This window comes from Stegostoma tigrinum, chromosome 27 (genome assembly GCF_030684315.1).
Source record: "Stegostoma tigrinum isolate sSteTig4 chromosome 27, sSteTig4.hap1, whole genome shotgun sequence".
Lineage (NCBI taxonomy): Eukaryota > Metazoa > Chordata > Chondrichthyes > Orectolobiformes > Stegostomatidae > Stegostoma > Stegostoma tigrinum.
Genome location: NC_081380.1, coordinates 45,514,565 through 45,532,966, shown reverse-complemented (window position 1 = coordinate 45,532,966; position 18,402 = coordinate 45,514,565). Strand labels below are relative to the sequence as shown.

Here is an 18,402-nt window from a genome sequence, read left to right as displayed (position 1 = left end):
AGTTGGTAGGAATTGAACTTGAGGCAATGTGCTGCGCACTTGGGATGAGACCTAAGGATATGAAATTTCAAAGGGATGTTTAGAAACAAAAATTAAACCAACTCTGGACAAATTAACTGTTCCCTGCTGTGTTCCCCATGGTTACCCTTCCAGCAATTTGAGTCAATTTGCTGACCGATTGGCACTCTTTTCTCACACTGTATAAATTGTTGTTCCCTTTTTGGGATTTGGTATTCTCTTCTCTATTCCAACGAGCATCAGGGACACAGTTTCGGCAGGTGTGGGTCTTTGTGTTTTCTGGCAGTTTTCAAATTCACCACCATACAACCATATTTGATTTGATATGCTCACTCGCTCACTGTCTCTCACTGTCTCTCACACTCTCACTGTCTCTCACACTCTCACTGTCTCTCACTCTCTCACTGTCTCTCTCACTGTCTCTCTCACTGTCTCTCTCACTGTCTCTCTCACTGTCTCTCTCACTCTCTCTCACTGTCTCTCTCACTCTCACTCTCTCTCTCTCTCTCACTCTCTCTCTCACTCTCTCACTCTCTCTCACTCTCTCTCACTCTCTCTCACTCTCTCTCTCACTCTCTCTCACTCTCTCTCACTCTCTCTCACTCTCTCTCACTCTCTCTCACTCTCTCACTGCCTCTCACACTCTCGCTCACTGCCTCTCACTCTCTCTCACTGTCTCTCACTCGCTCACTGCGTCTCACTCGCTCACTGCGTCTCACTCGCTCACTGCCTCTCACTCGCTCACTGCCTCTCACTCGCTCACTGCCTCTCACTCTCTCACTGCCTCTCACTCTCTCACTGCCTCTCACTCTCTCACACTCTCTCTCGCGCGCTCTCACAGCCTCTCTCCTGCAGATTTTCAGACCCGTGTCTAACTTGCACCTCTCACAACCCATTGTGCTTTGCACAATGCAGAATTGGGAAAGTGTAGCCTCTTAAGAAATACAGCAACCTTTCTATAAAACTTCTTTCTCCTCGATGCTGCTGGAGGTTTTAAGCTGACCCAGGAAAGTGACCACTTTGGAGAGTGGATGTGGGATGTTTAACACTGAACTGAAAGTACACATGTTCTGCAGATGGTTCGCGTCCTACTGTTTGCAGTAGGCTGTGTCTTTGTGTTGAAGGGGTTAGAGTTAATGTTTTATCAGGCCAGGACATGAACATCCCTTCCATGGCCACCTTCACCCCATTCCTGCCCAGGGGGAGGCTTAACAGTGTGGGTTGGAAGTGAGGGACACTGACCAGGCAAAAATATCATGTTGACCATCAATAGAACACTGGGTGAGAGCTCCACTGGGCTGCAGGGCCTGGAACAGGGATCACACTCACACACCTCCGATCAGTATTATATGGGTCTGGGAGAGGCCACACTTGGAATTCTGTGACCTCACCTAAAACAGGAAGTACTTTCTCTGGAGTAAATACAACAAAGACTAGTCGGATAGAACATAGAACATAGAACATAGAACAGTACAGCACAGAACAGGCCCTTCAGCCCACAATGTTGTGCCGACCATTGATCCTCATGGATGCACCCTCAAATTTCTGTGACCATATGCATGTCCAGCAGTCTCTTAAATGACCCCAATGACCTTGCTTCCACAACTGCTGCTGGCAACGCATTCCATGCTCTCACAACTCTCTGCGTAAAGAACCTGCCTCTGACATCCCCTCTATACTTTCCACCAACCAGCTTAAAACTATGACCCCTCGTGCTAGCCATTTCTGCCCTGGGAAATAGTCTCTGGCTATCGACTCTATCTATGCCTCTCATTATCTTGTATACCTCAATTAGGTCCCCTCTCCTCCTCCTTTTCTCCAATGAAAAGAGACCGAGCTCAGTCAACCTCTCTTCATAAGATAAGCCCTCCAGTCCAGGCAGCATCCTGGTAAACCTCCTCTGAACCCTCTCCAAAGCATCCACATCTTTCCTATAATAGGGCGCCCAGAACTGGACGCAGTATTCCAAGTGCGGTCTAACCAAAGTTTTATAGAGCTGCAACAAGATCTCACGACTCTTAAACTCAATCCCCCTGTTAATGAAAGCCAAAACACCATATGCTTTCTTAACAACCCTGTCCACTTGGGTGGCCATTTTAAGGGATCTATGTATCTGCACACCAAGATCCCTCTGTTCCTCCACGCTGCCAAGAATCCTATCCTTAATCCTGTACTCAGCTTTCAAATTCGACCTTCCAAAATGCATCACCTCGCATTTATCCAGGTTGAACTCCATCTGCCACCTCTCAGCCCATCTCTGCATCCTGTCAATGTCCCGCTGCAGCCTACAACAGCCCTCTACACTGTCAACGACACCTCCGACCTTTGTGTCGTCTGCAAACTTGCTGACCCATCCTTCAATTCCCTCGTCCAAGTCATTAATAAAAATTACAAACAGTAGAGGCCCAAGGACAGAGCCCTGTGGAACCCCACTCACCACTGACTTCCAGGCAGAATATTTTCCTTCTACTACCACTCGCTGTCTTCTGTTGGCCAGCCAATTCTGTATCCAAGCAGCTAAGTTCCCCTGTATCCCATTCCTCCTGACCTTCTGAATGAGCCTTCCATGGGGAACCTTATCAAATGCCTTACTGAAGTCCATATACACCACATCCACAGCTTGACCCTCATCAACCTTACTAGTCACATCCTCAAAAAACTCGATAAGGTTTGTAAGGCATGACCTACCCCTCACAAAGCCGTGTTGACTGTATTTGATCAAGCCATGCTCTTCCAGATGGTCATAAATCTTATCCCTCAGAATCCTTTCTAACACCTTGCAGACGACAGACGTGAGACTTACCGGTCTATAATTGCCGGGGATTTCCCTATTTCCTTTCTTGAAGCGAGGAATTACATTTGCCTCTCTCCAGTCCTCAGGTACGACTCCAGTGGAGAGCGAGGATGCAAAGATCTTCGCAAGTGGCGAAGCAATTGCATTTCTCGCTTCCCAAAGCAGCCGAGGACAAATCTGATCCGGGCCTGGCGACTTGTCAATCTTAATGTTTGACAAAATTTTCAGTACATCAGCTTCCTCTATCTCTATCCATTCCAGCATGCACACCTGCTCTTCAAAGGTTTCATTCACTACACAGGTCGTTTCTTTCGTAAAGACAGAAGCAAAAAACTCATTTAGGGCTTCCCCTACCTCCTCAGGCTCCACACACAAGTTCCCTATGCTATCCCTGATCGGCCCTACTCTTTCTTTGACCATTCTCTTATTCCTCACGTAAGTGTAAAATGCCTTTGTGTTTTCCCGGATTCCTTCTGCCAAGCCTTTCTCGTGCCCCCTCCTGGCTCTCCTCAGACCATTTTTGAGCTCCTTCCTTGCCTGCATGTAATCCTCTCTAGCTGAACTTGACCCTAGCTTCCTCCACCTTATGTAAGCTACCTTCTTCCTTTTCACTAGAAGCTCCACCGCTCTCGTCATCCAAGGTTCCTTTATCTTACCCCGTCTTGCCTGTCTCAGAGGGACATATTTACTCATCACTCCCAACAACTGTTCCTTAAACCATCTCCACATGTCTATAGTTCCCTTACCATGGAACAACTGCTCCCAGTCCATGCTTCCTAACTCGTGTCTAATCGCATCATAGTTTCCTCTTCCCCAATTAAATATCCTCCCATTCTGCCTAATCCTCTCCTTCTCCATAGCTATGTAGAATGAGAGAGTGTTATGGTCACTATCACCAAAATGCTCTCCCACCACAAGATCTGATACCTGCCCCGGCTCGTTTCCGAGCACCAAGTCTAGAATGGCCTCTCCCCTCGTCGGCCTGTCAACGTACTGCGTTAGGAAACCCTCCTGAACACACCTTACAAATACAGCTCCATTCAAATCTTCTGCTCGAAGCAGGTTCCAATCAATATTAGGAAAGTTAAAGTCACCCATTACAACAACCCTACTGCGACCACACTTTTCCAAAATCTGTCGACCTATGCTTTCTTCAATCTCCCTGCTGCTATTGGGGGGCCTGTAGTAAACCCCTAACGAGGTGACTACTCCCTTGCTGTTCCTAATTTCCACCCATACTGACTCAGTAGGCAGATCTTCCTCGACAATGGAAGCTTCTGTAGCTGTGATACCCTCTCTGATTAGTAGTGCTACACCCCCTCCTCTTTTTGCCCCCTCCCTATTCTTTTTAAATGTTCTAACCCTGGAACATCCAGCAACCATTCCTGCCCATGAGAAACCCATGTCTCTGTTATGGCCACAACATCATAGCACCAGGTACTGATCCATGCTCTAAGTTCATCACTTTTATTCCTGATACTCCTTGCATTAAAGCAAACACACTTTAACCGATCCCTTGGTTCCTTCCCAGGAAAATCCTTCCCACTAGCTGGTCTACCTCTTGCTACTGCCTCACCTGCATCAACGCTCACCTCTGGTATACAGCTCAGGTTCCCACCCCCCTGCCATACTAGTTTAAACCCTCTCGAACTACTCGAGCAAACCTTCCACCCAGGACATTGGTCCCCTTCCAGTTCAGATGCAACCCGTCCTTCTTGTACAGGTCCCACCTTCCCCAGAAGGCATCCCAATTATCAACATATCTGAAACCCTCCCTCCTACACCAGCTGCGTAGCCACGTGTTCAGCTGCGCCCGCTCCCTGTTCCTCACCTCGCTATCTCGTGGCACCGGTAGTAAACCAGAGAACACTACTCTGTTCGTCCTGCTCTGCAGCTTCCATCCTAACTCCCTGAAATCACTTTTTATATCCTCAAACCTATTTCTGGCTATATCATTTGTGCCAATATGTAACACGATTTCTGGCTGTTCACCCTCCCCTTTCAGAACTTTATACACCCGATCGGAGACGTCCCGGACCCTGGCACCAGGGAGGCAACATACCTTCCGGGAATCCCGATCTTGCCCACAAAATCTCCTGTCGATTCCCCTAACTATCGAGTCCCCTACCACGAGTACTTTTCTATTCTGCCCCCTTCCCTTCTTTGCCACAGTGTCAGGCTCAGTGCCAGAGAACTGACTACTATGGCTTTCCTCTGGTAGGATGAAGGGTCTAGACCTGAAACGTCAGCTTTTCTGCTCCTAAGAAGCTGCTTGGCCTGCTGTGTTCATCCAGCTTCACACTTTGTTATCTCTAGTTCTTGGGAAGAGGCTTTTGTCCCCACAGAAGAGATTGAGTCAACGAGGTCTGCATTCCCTTTCTTTATTCATTCACAGAATGAGGGTGTCGCTGGCCAGGCAGCATTTTTCGTCCAATTAAGAGTCAACTACATTGCAGTAGGTCTGGAGTCACATGTAGGCCAGACCAGGTAAGGATGGCAGTTTCCTTCCCTAAAGGGCATTTAGTGAACCAGATGGTTGCCCCCACCCCGACAATCCACACTGGATTCATGGTCATTATTAAACTGTTTAATTCCAGACTTTTTTTTTGTTGACTTCAAATTCCACCATCTGACCAACTTAATAGAATTCACTGAGGACGTGACAAAGTCGATTGATGAGGGAAAGGCTGTAGATGTCATATACATGGACTTCAGTAAGGCGTTTGATAAGGTTCCCCATGGCAGGCTGATGGAGAAAGTGAAGTCACATGGAGTCCAGGGTGTGCTAGCTAGATGGATAAAAAAACTGGCTTGATAACAGGAGACAGAGTAGTAGGAGAAGGGAGTTTCTCAAATTGGAGACCTGTGACCAGTGATGTTCCACAGGGATCTGTGCTGGGACCACTGTTGTTTGTGATATATGTAAATGATCTGGAGGAAGGTGTTGGTGGTCTGATCAGCAAGTTTGCAAATGACACTAAGATTGGTGGAGTAGCAGATAGCGAAGGGGACTGTCAGAGATTACAGCAGAATATAGACAGACTGGAGAGTTGGGCAGATAAATGGCAGATGGAGTTCAATCCGGGCAAATGCGAGGTTATGCATTTTGGAAGATCTAATTCAAGGGCGAATTATACAGTAAATGGACAAGTCCTAGGGAAAATTGATGAACAGAGAGATCTGGGTGTTCAGGTCCATTGTTCCCTGAAGGTGGCAACGCAGGTCAATAGAGTGATCAAGAAGGCATACGGCATGCTTTCCTTCATTGGACGGGGTATTGAGTACAAGAGTTGGCAGGTCGTGTTGCAGTTGTATAGGACTTTGGTTCGGCCACATTTGGAGTACTGCGTACAGTTCTGGTCGCCACATTACCAAAAGGATGTGGATGCTTTGGAGAGGATGCAGAGGAGGTTCACCAGGATGTTGCCTGGTATGGAGGGTGCTAGCTATGAAGAGAGGTTGAGTAGATGAGGATTATTTTCGTTAGAAAGACGGAGATTGAGGGGGGACCTGATTGAGGTCTACAAATTCATGAGGGGTATAGACAGGGTGGATAGCAAAAAGCTTTTTCCCCAGAGTGGGGACTCAATTACTAGGGGTCATGAGTTCAAAGTGAGAGGAGGAAAGTTTAAGGGAGATATGTGTGGAAAGTTCTTTACACAGAGGGTGGTGGGTGCCTGGAATGCGTTGCCAGCAGAGGTGGTAGACGCAGACACGTTAGCGTCTTTTAAGATATATTTGGACAGGTACATGGATGGGCAGGGAGCAGATGGACACAGACTGTTAGAAAATAGATGACAGGTTAGACAGAGGATCTCGCTCGGCGCAGGCTTGGAGGGCCGAAGGGCCTGTTCCTGTGCTGTAGGTTTCTTTGTTCTTTGTTCTATTCTCTGGAATAACAGTCCAGCAGTAATATCACCAGGCCATCACCTTCCCTCATGTATAGATGAATGAGAGGTGATCTAATTGAAATGAGAATATTCTGAAGGGGTTTAATAGGATAAACACGTGAGAGCTTGTTTTCCCCGGGGGTCAGGAATCTGTGACAGAGTGGCATGCTCTTGGGGTCAAAGGCTAATGTTTAGAACTGAGATTCCTTCCTTCAGAGCTGTGAATCATTAGACTTCCTTGGCCCGGAGGTCTGAGAGTGTTCAGTTGCTGAGTTTTTGGAGAAATGAAGGAATGTGAGTTTGCTGGAGGGAGGGGAGAGTGTTGAAGCAGAAAATCAGCTGTGATCTTATTGAGGGATTTGGTTGAATGGAAATGCAGTCCCCCAGCCCAAAGGCTGGTTCACAAGCACGTGGTTACAACTGAGTTTAAAAAAAAATCTGATTGAGCTGCTTCCGTAACTCCATATTCTATATAGGTTACTGACCTCTTCATACTTAAAGCTTCTCCATCCATTTTGTCATACAGCATGAGGGTTCGGAGATTTTTATCCATTTATCCTGTTCAAAAATACATTAGAAGCATCTGTTACAAATCAGCCTGCACCGTTATTATCCAGAGATAGTAGGAACTGCAGATGATGGAGTATCTGAGATAACAAGGTGTAGAGCTGGATGAACGCAGCAGGCCAAGCAGCATCAGAGGAGCAGGAAAGCTGACGTTTCGGGCCCAGACCCTTCTGCAGAAATGCTCCTCTGATGCTGCTTGGCCTGCTGTGTTCATCCAGCTCGAGATCATTGATCTGTGTTCATCCAGCTCTACACCGTTATCATCCAGCTTGCTTTATGCAACAGCTCACTGATATCACCTCACAAAGGCCTGCAGTGCAGGAGTAGGCCATTCAGCCTGCTGCCTGTGCTGGCTGTTTGCAAAATCTGCTGTGCCTAGTCTGAAATCCCCATTTTTAAAAAATCCGTAACCCTGTAAGTTTCTCATCCTCAAACAGGTGTTAAATTATTCATGAACTCAGCTTCCACTCACTTACAGATAAAATGTTGCCCAGATTGACAGCTGAGCAAAACCAATTTTGCACATCTCCTTTCTAGATATTTTGTCAAAGGTTTTAAACCTATGACCTATAAATATTAATCCATTGACCAGATCTTCTTAACCACTCTCTTAAAACCTCTCACCATCTTGAAACTGTCTCTGATAATTCACCTTGTCACCTTCTCAGTTCTAAAGAGGCCAGCTTAAGTTTCTCTAACCTGTTCTCAAACCTCTTCTCTATACTCTCATGCCTTTTTATCTTTGCAGAACGGAGAGAAAATAAAGACTTGTATTTGTATAGTGCCTTTCATGTGTTTGATCTATAACCAATGAGATTGTGCAGTTGCTGTCATAATGTGACCAAAGAACAGATCACAGACTTCAGGAAGAAAGAGGAGAACACGCCCTTACCTGCCTGAGTGGAACCTGAGGTTGAGAGAGTGAAGATCATCAACTTCCTCAGTGTGATGATGACCAGTGACCAGTCCTGGACATCCCATGTAGGTGTGACAGTTGAGAAGATACAATAACGCCTCTCGTTCCCCAGGCAGCTCAGGAAATTTGCTGCGTCCATCGGCCCCCTCACCAACTTCTACAGATACACCACAGAAAGCAAACTGTCGAGGTCTGTAATAGCCTGGTACAGCAACTGCTCTGCCCAGGACTACAAGAAACCACTGAAGGTGATCTGCATCATGGAAGCGAACCTTCCAACCAAGGTAACAAAGTGTGGAGCTGGATGAACACAGCAGGCCAAGCAGCATCTCAGGAGCACAAAAGCAGAGAGAGCTCTCTGATGAAAGGTCTAGGCCCAAAACGTCAGCTTTTGTGCTCCTGAGATGCTGCTTGGCCTGCTGCGTTCAACCAGCTCCACACTTTGTTTTCTTGGATTCTCCAGCACCTGCAGTTCCCATTATCACTTCCGTCCATGGTCCCCATTTACACGGCTCACTGCTGCAGAAAGGCGGCCAACCACACCCTGGTAATGACCTCCCACAACCTCCTCCGTCAGGCAGAAGGTACAGAACCTGAACACACGCACCAGCAGGTTCAGGAACCGCTTCTTCCCGGCCGTTATCAGACTGTTATAGTGCTATATCTAACTGTCTCTTGAATACAATCAATGTTTTGGCAAAGACCCATCCCACCCCAGTTAGAATCTCTTCCAACTATTTGTGTGGCCTCAAATAATGCAATATAGCTTGTTTGCCTCTCAGACCTTTTGATCTGTACATCCTTTGCTGGCTGTGATCTGCCTGCGCCTCTCGCACACAAAGCTTCTCACTGTATTTCCGTAAACGTGACAATAAAATCAAAATCAAAGACCCTTTGATCTCTTTAGGTCTAAGAGCTATATCTAACTCCTATTTGAAAACATTCACGGCTCTAGCCTCAGCTGCTTTCTGTAGCAGAGAGCTCCCACTCTCGCTTGATGTGAGAACTGCCCATTGACCTCTCTATAAAGAATGCTAGTGTTTGGCTGTGAGAAGATTGTGGGATAGTTTCACCAAAATGGCACCAGAATGTAAAGAGCACGAAAGTTAAGAATCATCTCGAACATCTTCGTGCAAGTTTGTACTCTGCAGCGATACTGGATGAAGCCTGCAGTGACCTCCAGTTAGCACGACCAGTTGTCTGAGAGGTAGTTAGTGTCCTACAAGAATGAAGGAAGATTGGAGTGGACTCTTTTGAGGCCAGTCATTCTATTGCCACGGGTTTTGCTGCAGGACGTTTTTACAGTGCGGTCAAATCCCGTCCTAACTCCATTTACAAGTTTGCTTTAGGCACTGCAGTTGCTGGCCAAATCTCACGCAACGATGAGACACAGTACAGGAAAGAGAGAGAGCGCTTGGTGGAGCAGGGTAAAGGGGTAAAGACTTCACGTCAGCAAAACGAAAGAGCTGGTCATTGACTGCAGGAAGTGGGGAGGAGGGCATGTCCCTGCCTGTATCAGTGGGGCTGAGGTGGAGATGGTTGACAGCATCAAGTTCCTGGGAGTGCCGATCACCAACAACCTGTCCTGGTCCTGTCACCTTGATCCAATGACCAAAAAAGCTTTGAAATGCCTCTGCTTCCTCAGGAGGCTAAGGAAGTTTGGCAGGTCCATAAGGACTCTCACCAATTTTAGTAGATGCACCACAGGAAGCATTCTATCCAGATGCATCATGGCTTGGTACAGCCCAACTGCTCTGCCCAGATCTACAAGAAACTACAGAGAGTTGTAAACACAACTCAGTCCATCATGCAAGCCAGCTTTCCATCCATTAACTCCATCTTGCAAATATTTTGAATTTATGACCTCTAAATATTAATCCATTGATCAGATCTTTTTTAACCACTCTCTTAAAACTTCTCATTATCTTGAAACTGAACGTCTATACTTCTTGCAGTCTCGGGAAGGCAGCCAAGATAGAGGATAGGAGCAGGAGGAGGCCCTTCGGCCCTTCGAGCCTGCTCTGCCATTCTCCACGATCATGGCTGATCATCCAACTCAACAGCCTAATGCTGCTTTCTCCCCATAACCTTTGTCCCCATTCACCCCCAAGTGCTATATCAAACTGTCCCTTGAATACAATCAATGTTTTGGCAAAGACCCCTCCCACCCCAGTTAGAATCTCTTCCAACATCTTCCATCAGGCAGAAGATACAAAAGCTCAAACAAATATACCAACAGGTTCAAGAACAATTGCTCCCCAGCTCCTATCAGACTTCTGAATGGACCTCTCCGATTTCAAATCTAATGTTGATCTTGCTTTATATGCACCTTCTTTGCAGCTGTAACTGTGTATTCCCCGCTCTGTTCTATCACCCTATGATCTTTGTTTGGTATGATCTGTCTGTAGTGTGCACAAAACATTACTTTTCACTGTACCTAGGTACATGTGACAATAATAAATCAAACCAGGAGTTCCTCATCATTGTGTCCTGGACTGTCACCTTCAGATGCCTTCGCGATTTCAACCACAGCTGATATTGCAGGTACCCAGCAACAAAAAGTCTAATGCCCTTTCAACATAGTAAATGTGGGGGAAACTTTGAGGTGTCACATTTCCAAACATGCTTTCCGCATGAAGGAGGGATCTGAAGTTGTGTTGCTCCATGTATTTTCAAACCTTACCCCCCGCCCCGCCATGGGAATTCTTCAGGAATTCCAGATGTTTTCAACCACTCCATTATTGCTGAGCCGTCTGATGAATGGGATGGGAGAATGAATTGGATGGTCATTGTCCCTTCCCAAGCAACAGAACAAGAGACTGTTTCCCGCGATCTTTCACTTAAATATTCAGTGTTTTATTCTAAGTTATCCCACTATGAGGCTGATCTTTTTCTTCATTCATTCATGGGACAAGAGTGTCGCTGGTCAGGCAGCATTTATTACCCAGAGGGCAGTTAAGAGTCAACCACATTGCTGTGAGTCTGGAGTCACATGTAGGCCAGACCAGGTAAGGATGGCAGTTTCCTTCCCTAAAGGGCATTAGTGAGCCAGATGGGTTTTTTTCCCTGATAATCACAAATGGATTCATGGTCATCATTAGATTCTTAATTCCCGATATTTTATTGAATTCAAATCTGACCATCTGCCGTGGTGGGATTCGAACCCAGGTCCCCAGGACAATACCTCGGTTTCTGGATTAGCAGTCCAGCAAAATGCCATTGCTTCCCCTATAGTGATCTACAAGTGAGCTGGAATGAAGCTGTTGATTGTTATAAGAACCCAACAGTGTTATCGATGGTTTTGGAGAAGAAAATGTTCCCTCTTTACTCAATGTACGATCCAGCCCCCAAACTGATGTGGGCTTTCCTCTGACACAGCTCAATGAAACACTCTGTTGCATCAAACCCATAACCATGGTTTGGGAAGGCAGCTCCCCATCCCAGGATAGCAAGTGAGGGCAACAAAGCTAGACCCCAGGCAGAACAGTGGCTCAGTGATTAGTGATGCTGCCTCCCAGTACCAGCGACCTGGGCTCAATTCCACCTTCCCATGGCCGTCCGCATGGAGTTTGCACATTCTCCCCACATCTGTATGGGTTTCCTCCCACACCCCAAGGATGTGTGGGTTAGGTGGATTAGCCATGGGAATTTCAGGGATAGAGGGTAGGGTCGGTCTGGATAGAATACACTTCAGAGGATCAGTATGGACTTGATAAAGCCAAATGGCCTGTTCCCACGCTGTAGGGATTCTATGATACCTTGAGAATGAATGAAATAAATGGCTCAAGTTATGTATATTTATAATTCTGTGAAAATGCTTCAATAAAATAATTGAAGTTAGCAATATATTCTAGTCTGGGGACTTCTAAGGTGCAACAGTAGTGTTACTGCTCCTGAGCCAGGAACCCTAGGTTCAAGTCCTACCTCTTCCAGACATTTATCATAACACCCCTGAACAGTTTGATTCAAAACCTCTACTGAAGTCTGTGACACTTAGCAGAAACTCAACCATTTCACGAATTACTGGCCAAGAATTTCTTGTGAGACAAAGATTTCTTTACCTGGTGCAGACTTGTCCCCTCCAGGCTCTTCAAGCAGCTGCTAACTGTTGCTGTAAAATGGGGAAATGAAAACTGGAAATATAATGAACAGTGTTGAAAATGTTTACATCACCAATGAAGAGGTTGCACAAGAATGGAAAGGTTCAGAATATTTTGACAAATGAAACTTGATCACACACAAATCAAGACTGTTCAGAAGTGTTCTGTTGACTGGTTCCCCAAACTGTGTGTGGATGAATCTGGGTTTCTGTCTCTCACAACAGATTGCGGGAGGTACTGAATGGGATGTCTTTTCAGTAGCTCCTATCATTATCAGATAGCGTTCACTCTCGTCCTGATGGCTGTGGATTCATGTCTCACTCCTGAGGTTTGACAACGGGATCCAGGCTGATGATCTCTGAGGGAGCCCTGCAATCTGTCAACTCACTAGTTCAGTGACACCCCCCACGTAAAAATTCTCACCTTTCCCTTTCTAGTCTTACCCAACTCAATCTCGAATCACCTCCCGTTTCCCACCCCTCTGAGATATCTCTGTACGTCTATCACAATTTCAATTACCCCATCATTTTTAGCCATTTCTGTTGAACTCGATCCTTAAATCTCACCACCTCTCTACTTTGCTTTCTTTTAAAGCTCTCTATTTCTTTCACCAGTAGTTTATCATCAGCAGCAGGTGAGCAACAGGATAAATTTCTGAGGGACAGGAGAAATCTCTGCTTGGAGAGGCAGGGATTAATGAAGAATTATCAACATGGCTTTGTCAGGGAGGGGTCCTGTGAGAAGATTTGATGGAATTGTTCAAGGAGGTGACCAGTTGGGAGAATGAGGGTAGTACAGTTGATGTAGTCTGTATGCCCTTCAGTCAGGCTTTTGACAAGGCCCTCACATGGGAGACTGGGCAAGATGCCACACCCAAGGGATCCAGGGTAAACCCGGCAAATTGGGTACAAATTTAGGCCAAGGGAGCATGTGCCCAGTGGCACACTGCAGGGTTCAGGGCTGGGCCCCTGACTGATCATTGTGTCCATTAATGATCAAGACTGATTGTAGGGGGGTATGACCAGGAGGTTCACAGGGAACAGGAAAATTGGTGGCAGCGTGGTATATAGTGAGGGGGGAAGCCTGAGGCTACAGGAGGCTAAAGACTGGACGGGGAGATGCCAACAGAGAGAAATGGAATTGGACCCAGAAAAGTGAGAGGAGATGCATTTTGGGAGGATTAACAAGGCAAAGGGATACACAGTGATTGGTAGGAGCCGCGGATCGTTGGTTTGTATGGCCACAGATCCTCGGAGGCAGCTGGACTGGGAACTAAAGTGGTGTAGAAAGATAATGGGATCATTGCCTTTATTAGGTGAGGTGTTGAATAAAAGAGCAAGGAGATTGTGATGGAGTTGTATAAGATGTTATTTAGGCCCCAGCTGGAGGAGTTTGCGCTGCTCTGGTTGCCACGCTGTAGGAAGGATGTGAGTGCATTAGAGAGGGTGCAGTGCCCATTCACCAGGATGTTACCTGGGCTGCAGTTATTCAGCTGTGAAGTGAGACTGGATAGACTGGGGGTGTTTTCCTTCCAGCACGGAAGCTGGGGTGGGGGCAGGGGGTGAATCTGATTGAGGTGTACAAAGTCCCGAGGGGAATAGACAGAGCAAAATATATAAAACATTTCCCCTTCGCAGCAGATCAATAAGCAGGGGGACACAGGTTAAAGCAAAAGGACAGGAGGTGCAGAGAGGAGCATAAATGAGTGTATAAATGAATGTCGATACTTTTGTAGAAAAATAAGATCTTTGCTGTCAAAGGTCAGGGGCCTGCTCTGATCACTGGGATTGAAGTGATCAGAGAGCCATTTTCTGAAGAAGGGTCTAGGCCTGAAACGTCAGCCTTCCTGCTCCTCTGGTGCTGCTTGGCCTGCTGTGTTCATCCAGCTCTACGCCTTGTTATCTGCATTTCCATTCACACTGTGTCTCTCTCCACACTCGCCGTCAGATCTGCTGAGTTTCAGTGGCACTTTCAGCTTTTATTTCCGACCCCCAGCATCGACTGTACCCTCCCTTAATCTGAGCAGATTAACACACTGCTGCTTGTCTCTGCTCACACTGGGCTCTGACTGAGGCACACTGACCTGAGCTCACCTGCGTGTTTCTGCTTGTTAGTTTAGATTCCCAGTAGCTGCAAAGTTTTACTATTTGCCGAGTGCTTGCTCTCATTAAAACAGATTGACTTTTGGGCAACCACAAAGTCCTGGGGGAAGTGCTGAGGTTTTTAATAAAGAAGTAGGAGTTGATTTGCTCATTTCTTCTTGTGAAATATAATGTATTGAAACAAACTATTTGCACACTCCATCCAGCCTTCCTGCAATTATAGGCAAATACAGTGTTTCTCATTTTTTTAAATAAAAGACTAATTTGCACCAAATGCTATCCTTTTGTAACCTCAGGATGTCCCAGGTATTTTATAGCTGCCTTTGGTTTGAAAGGTCATCAGTTTTGTAATGTAGGACACTCAGCAGACGCTTTACTCACAAGCAGCTCCCACAAACAGAGACAGTAAGAACTGCCGATGCTGGAGTCAGAGATAACACAGTGCGGAGCTGGAGGAATACACAGCAGGCCAGGCAGCATCAGAGGAGCAGGAAAGCTGACATTGCAGGTCGGGACCCTTCTTCAGAAATGGGGGCTGAAGAAGGGCCCCGACCCGAAACGTCAGCTTTCCTGCTCCTCTGATGCTGCCTGGCCTGCTGTGTGTTCCTCCGGCTCCGCACTGTGTTATCTCACAAACAGCCCTGTTTTAACCTGTGGGTGAACAGGACCTTAGTTTATTATCCTGACAACTTTGAGAGCACTGCACTCCCTTAGGTGCCCTACGGGCAGTGTTCTCCTGGGTTCTGGTCACATCATCTGCCCACGCTGAGGGGGTACTGTACCTTTAATTGAATCGAGGAATATGACCAGACCAGGACAGCGCAGATGATAAAACTTTGTAAGATCTGTTCCAGCGCTAAGCGATGGGCTAAGGTTAAAGGAAAGGCATCTGATTAAGCCAAAAGCCAACAAAAATATTTATACAGCATCTTTAAACATAGTTAAATACATCCATTGCATTTCACAGGTGTGTAACAAAGTAAAACTTTGGCATTAAGTCAGAAAATGAAGTATAAGGACGGTTTACCAATAGCTCAGTAAACATTTTAAAAGTTGAGATGGAGTTGTAAGTCGGCAAATTCCTAAAGGGATGTATTCAAGCCCTGAGGTTTTTTCTTTAATTAACAAGAGTTTGGGGAGGCAATTACTCTTTCATCTTCCAATGTGATATCTTGGGAAATTAAAGTTGACTCACCAATAAAACAGCACGTTTTCTGCTGGGATGTGAATTTGTCATTGTTTGAAATTCAGCATTTTCCCATTTGTCCTAAAGACACAATGTTTCAGCAAATAGTGTCCTTTCTCAGAATAGCCAGGTTGTTGTTATTGATGTAATTAATTTATCAGAACCTGGTTGGGGTATTAACTTGTGTTAGACAGGACATTGCAAGAAGACTTTACATACTTGGTTTGATTTTGATGGGAGTAATCCATCTGAAAATTAGGGCTGAGGGGCGAGAGTGAAGATGAGGGGTGAGAGTGAAGATGAGGGGTGAGAGTGAAAATGAGGGGTGAGAGTGAAGATGAGGGGCGAGAGTGGGACAGAGGGGTGAGAGTGAAGATGAGGGGCGAGAGTGGTACAGAGGGGTGAGAGTGAAGATGAGAGGCGAGAGTGGGACAGTGGGGTGAGAGTGAAGATGAGGGACGAGAGTGGGACAGAGGGGTGAGAGTGAAGATGAGGGGCAAGAGTGGGACAGAGGGGCGAGAGTGAAGATGAGGGGCGAGAGTGGGACAGAGGGGCGAGAGTGAGGCTGGAGGTCACAAGAGTGGGGCTGGGGGGCTGAAAGAGGTGCTGGGGGTGTGAGTGGGTGGTTGAGAGGCGCGGGTGAAGAGGAGGGGTGAGAGTGGAGGTCGGCATCAAAGAGGGGGGTGCTGAGGGTCGAGAGTGGGGCTGATTACCATAAAAGTGCTTTCAAAAGAAAGACATTTCCCCCTCATTCAATGTGTTATGAGGAACCCAAGCTGGCAGCAGCAGAACAGTGGCCATGAAGGGGTTAACCTAGCTGTGGCTCGGTTTTTATATGAGGTTTAGATACTTATCAGGCAGGTTAGGCAGCTTAGATCTGTCCTTTCTCAGAGTTTCAGTCTTTCCAACAATAAACTAGTAGAAACGGCACAGCCCAGAGTAGTTGCTAATGGATTCTCTAACCACAGTATATAACAAGAAACTGTGTTTATGTAGCACCTGTAATATAGTGAAATTCCTAGCAGCTTACTTTTAAAAGAGTTGCCACTTCTAATTCAAACCTTCCAGTCGCAGCAACATCCTGCTAAATATTTTTCTGCACCTTTTCAAGTTTAACAACATCCTTCCGACAGAAGCGTGACCAGAATTGTATGTATCATTCCAAAGGCGGCCCCATCAACATGCGATGTTAGCATTCATTTATTACAGTCAGCAGTAACATGGCAGCCCAACTCCTATACTCAGTGCTCTGACCAGTGAAGGCCAATGAATTACCAGAACTGGATGGAATACTCCAGCTGGGACCTCATGAAATCTGATGCTGCTCGGCCTGCTGTGTTCATCCAGCCCCACACTTTGTTATCTCAGATACTCCAGCATCTGCAGTTCCCATTATCTCTCTCAGCATAATGTTCCTCTTTTGTCCTCTACTCTTGCGAAATCAACACACAAAATGTTGAGAAATTCAGCAGGCCTGGCAGCAAATGTGAAATGTAGTTCACATTTCAAGTCTAAAGACTTTAAGAATAGAAAGTTTTGGGGTTAGAGTTAGAGTTTCTAAAATAGGACAGAGGACAAGGAACAGTACAGCACAGGAACAGGCCCTCGGGCGCACCAAGCCTGTGCTGACACATGAAATAACAAGGTGTGGAGCTGGATGAACACAGCAGGCCAAGCAGCATCATAGCAGCAGGAAGGCTGAAGTTTCAGGCTCTGACCCTTCTTCAGAAAGAAGCGTCTGAAGAAGGGTCTAGACCCGAATCGTCAGCTTTCCTGCTCCTTTGATGCTGCTTGGCCTGCTGTGTTCATCCAGCTCCATACCTTGTTATCTCATATTCTCCAGCATCTGCAATTCCTGCTGTCTCTGTGCCGATAGATGACACCTTTATAAACTGAAAGCTTTTTCATTTCCACACAGTCTGTATCCCTCTATTGCCTGCCTATTTACATCTCCATTAAAATTCTTCTTAAACACCAACTCCTCTGGCAGCACATTCCAGGCACTTACCACCCTCTCATCTCCTTTAAACATCACCCCCTTTTACCTTAAACCTATGTCCCTGACTAAAATATGATTAGGTTCTGTACTTCCCCGTCTAACTTAATTTTAACCCTAAATTCTCAGCTCCCAAATGGTGAGGGGGTAGGGGAGCTAATGCCAGGGAAATCTCAGATAAACAGGATTAATGGGGAGAGGCTTTAATCACTTACAGTACAATGGAAGGAGTAGGGTCACATTAAAGGGAAACGGAAGGGTGAAATTATCAGAACGTAGTCCTTAGCCCGATTCTTGATCATGGCAATGCAACAATCGCAAAAAACTACTGATTGCTGGAAATCTGAAACAAACTTCGAGGGTCCTGGCGAAACTCAGCAGGTCTGGCAGCATCTGTGGAGGGAGAAACAGGATTAATATTGAGAGCAAAACCCTCCTTCAGAACTTCCTGAACAAAGAAAATTACAGCACAGGAACAGGCCCTTCGGCCCTCCAAGCCTACACCGACATGCTGCCCGTCACAACTAAAATCCTTCTGGGGTCCGAATCCCTCTATTTCCATCCCATTCATGTTTTTGTCAATACACCCTTTAAAAGTCACTATGGTATCTGCTTCCACTACCTCCCCCAGCAGCGAGTTCCAGGCACCCACCACCCTCTGTGTGAAAAAGTTGCCCCTCAGGTCCCTTTTAAACCTTTCCCCTCTCACATTAAACCTGTGCCCCTCTAGTTTTGGACTCCCCCCACCCTGGGGAAAAGACCTTGTCTACTCACCCTATCCATGCCCCTCATGGTTTTATAAACCTCGATAAGGTCACCCCTCAGCTTTCGAT

General features: G+C 46.4%; 1 protein-coding gene across 4 annotated transcripts in view; it reads right to left on the bottom strand.

Annotated features, from left to right (window-relative positions):
* The window catches only part of LOC125464395 (transient receptor potential cation channel subfamily V member 3-like), a 59,339-nt gene that overhangs the window by 33,134 nt on the left and 7,803 nt on the right, over window positions 1-18,402 (bottom strand). For 2 of the 4 annotated variants that reach the window (XM_048556708.2, XM_048556704.2), the window contains exons 2-4: window positions 15,170-15,255; window positions 12,247-12,296; window positions 7,188-7,260 (exon numbers count right to left, since the gene is read on the bottom strand). In XM_048556708.2, coding sequence (XP_048412665.1) covers window positions 7,188-7,255 — 68 coding nt within the window. In that variant the 5' untranslated portion in view covers window positions 7,256-7,260; window positions 12,247-12,296; window positions 15,170-15,255. Of the gene's footprint in view, window positions 1-7,187; window positions 7,261-12,246; window positions 12,297-14,378; window positions 14,431-15,169; window positions 15,256-17,784; window positions 17,840-18,402 lie in introns of those variants that run through there. The other 2 variants (XM_048556705.2, XM_048556706.2) reach the window with 2 other exon arrangements.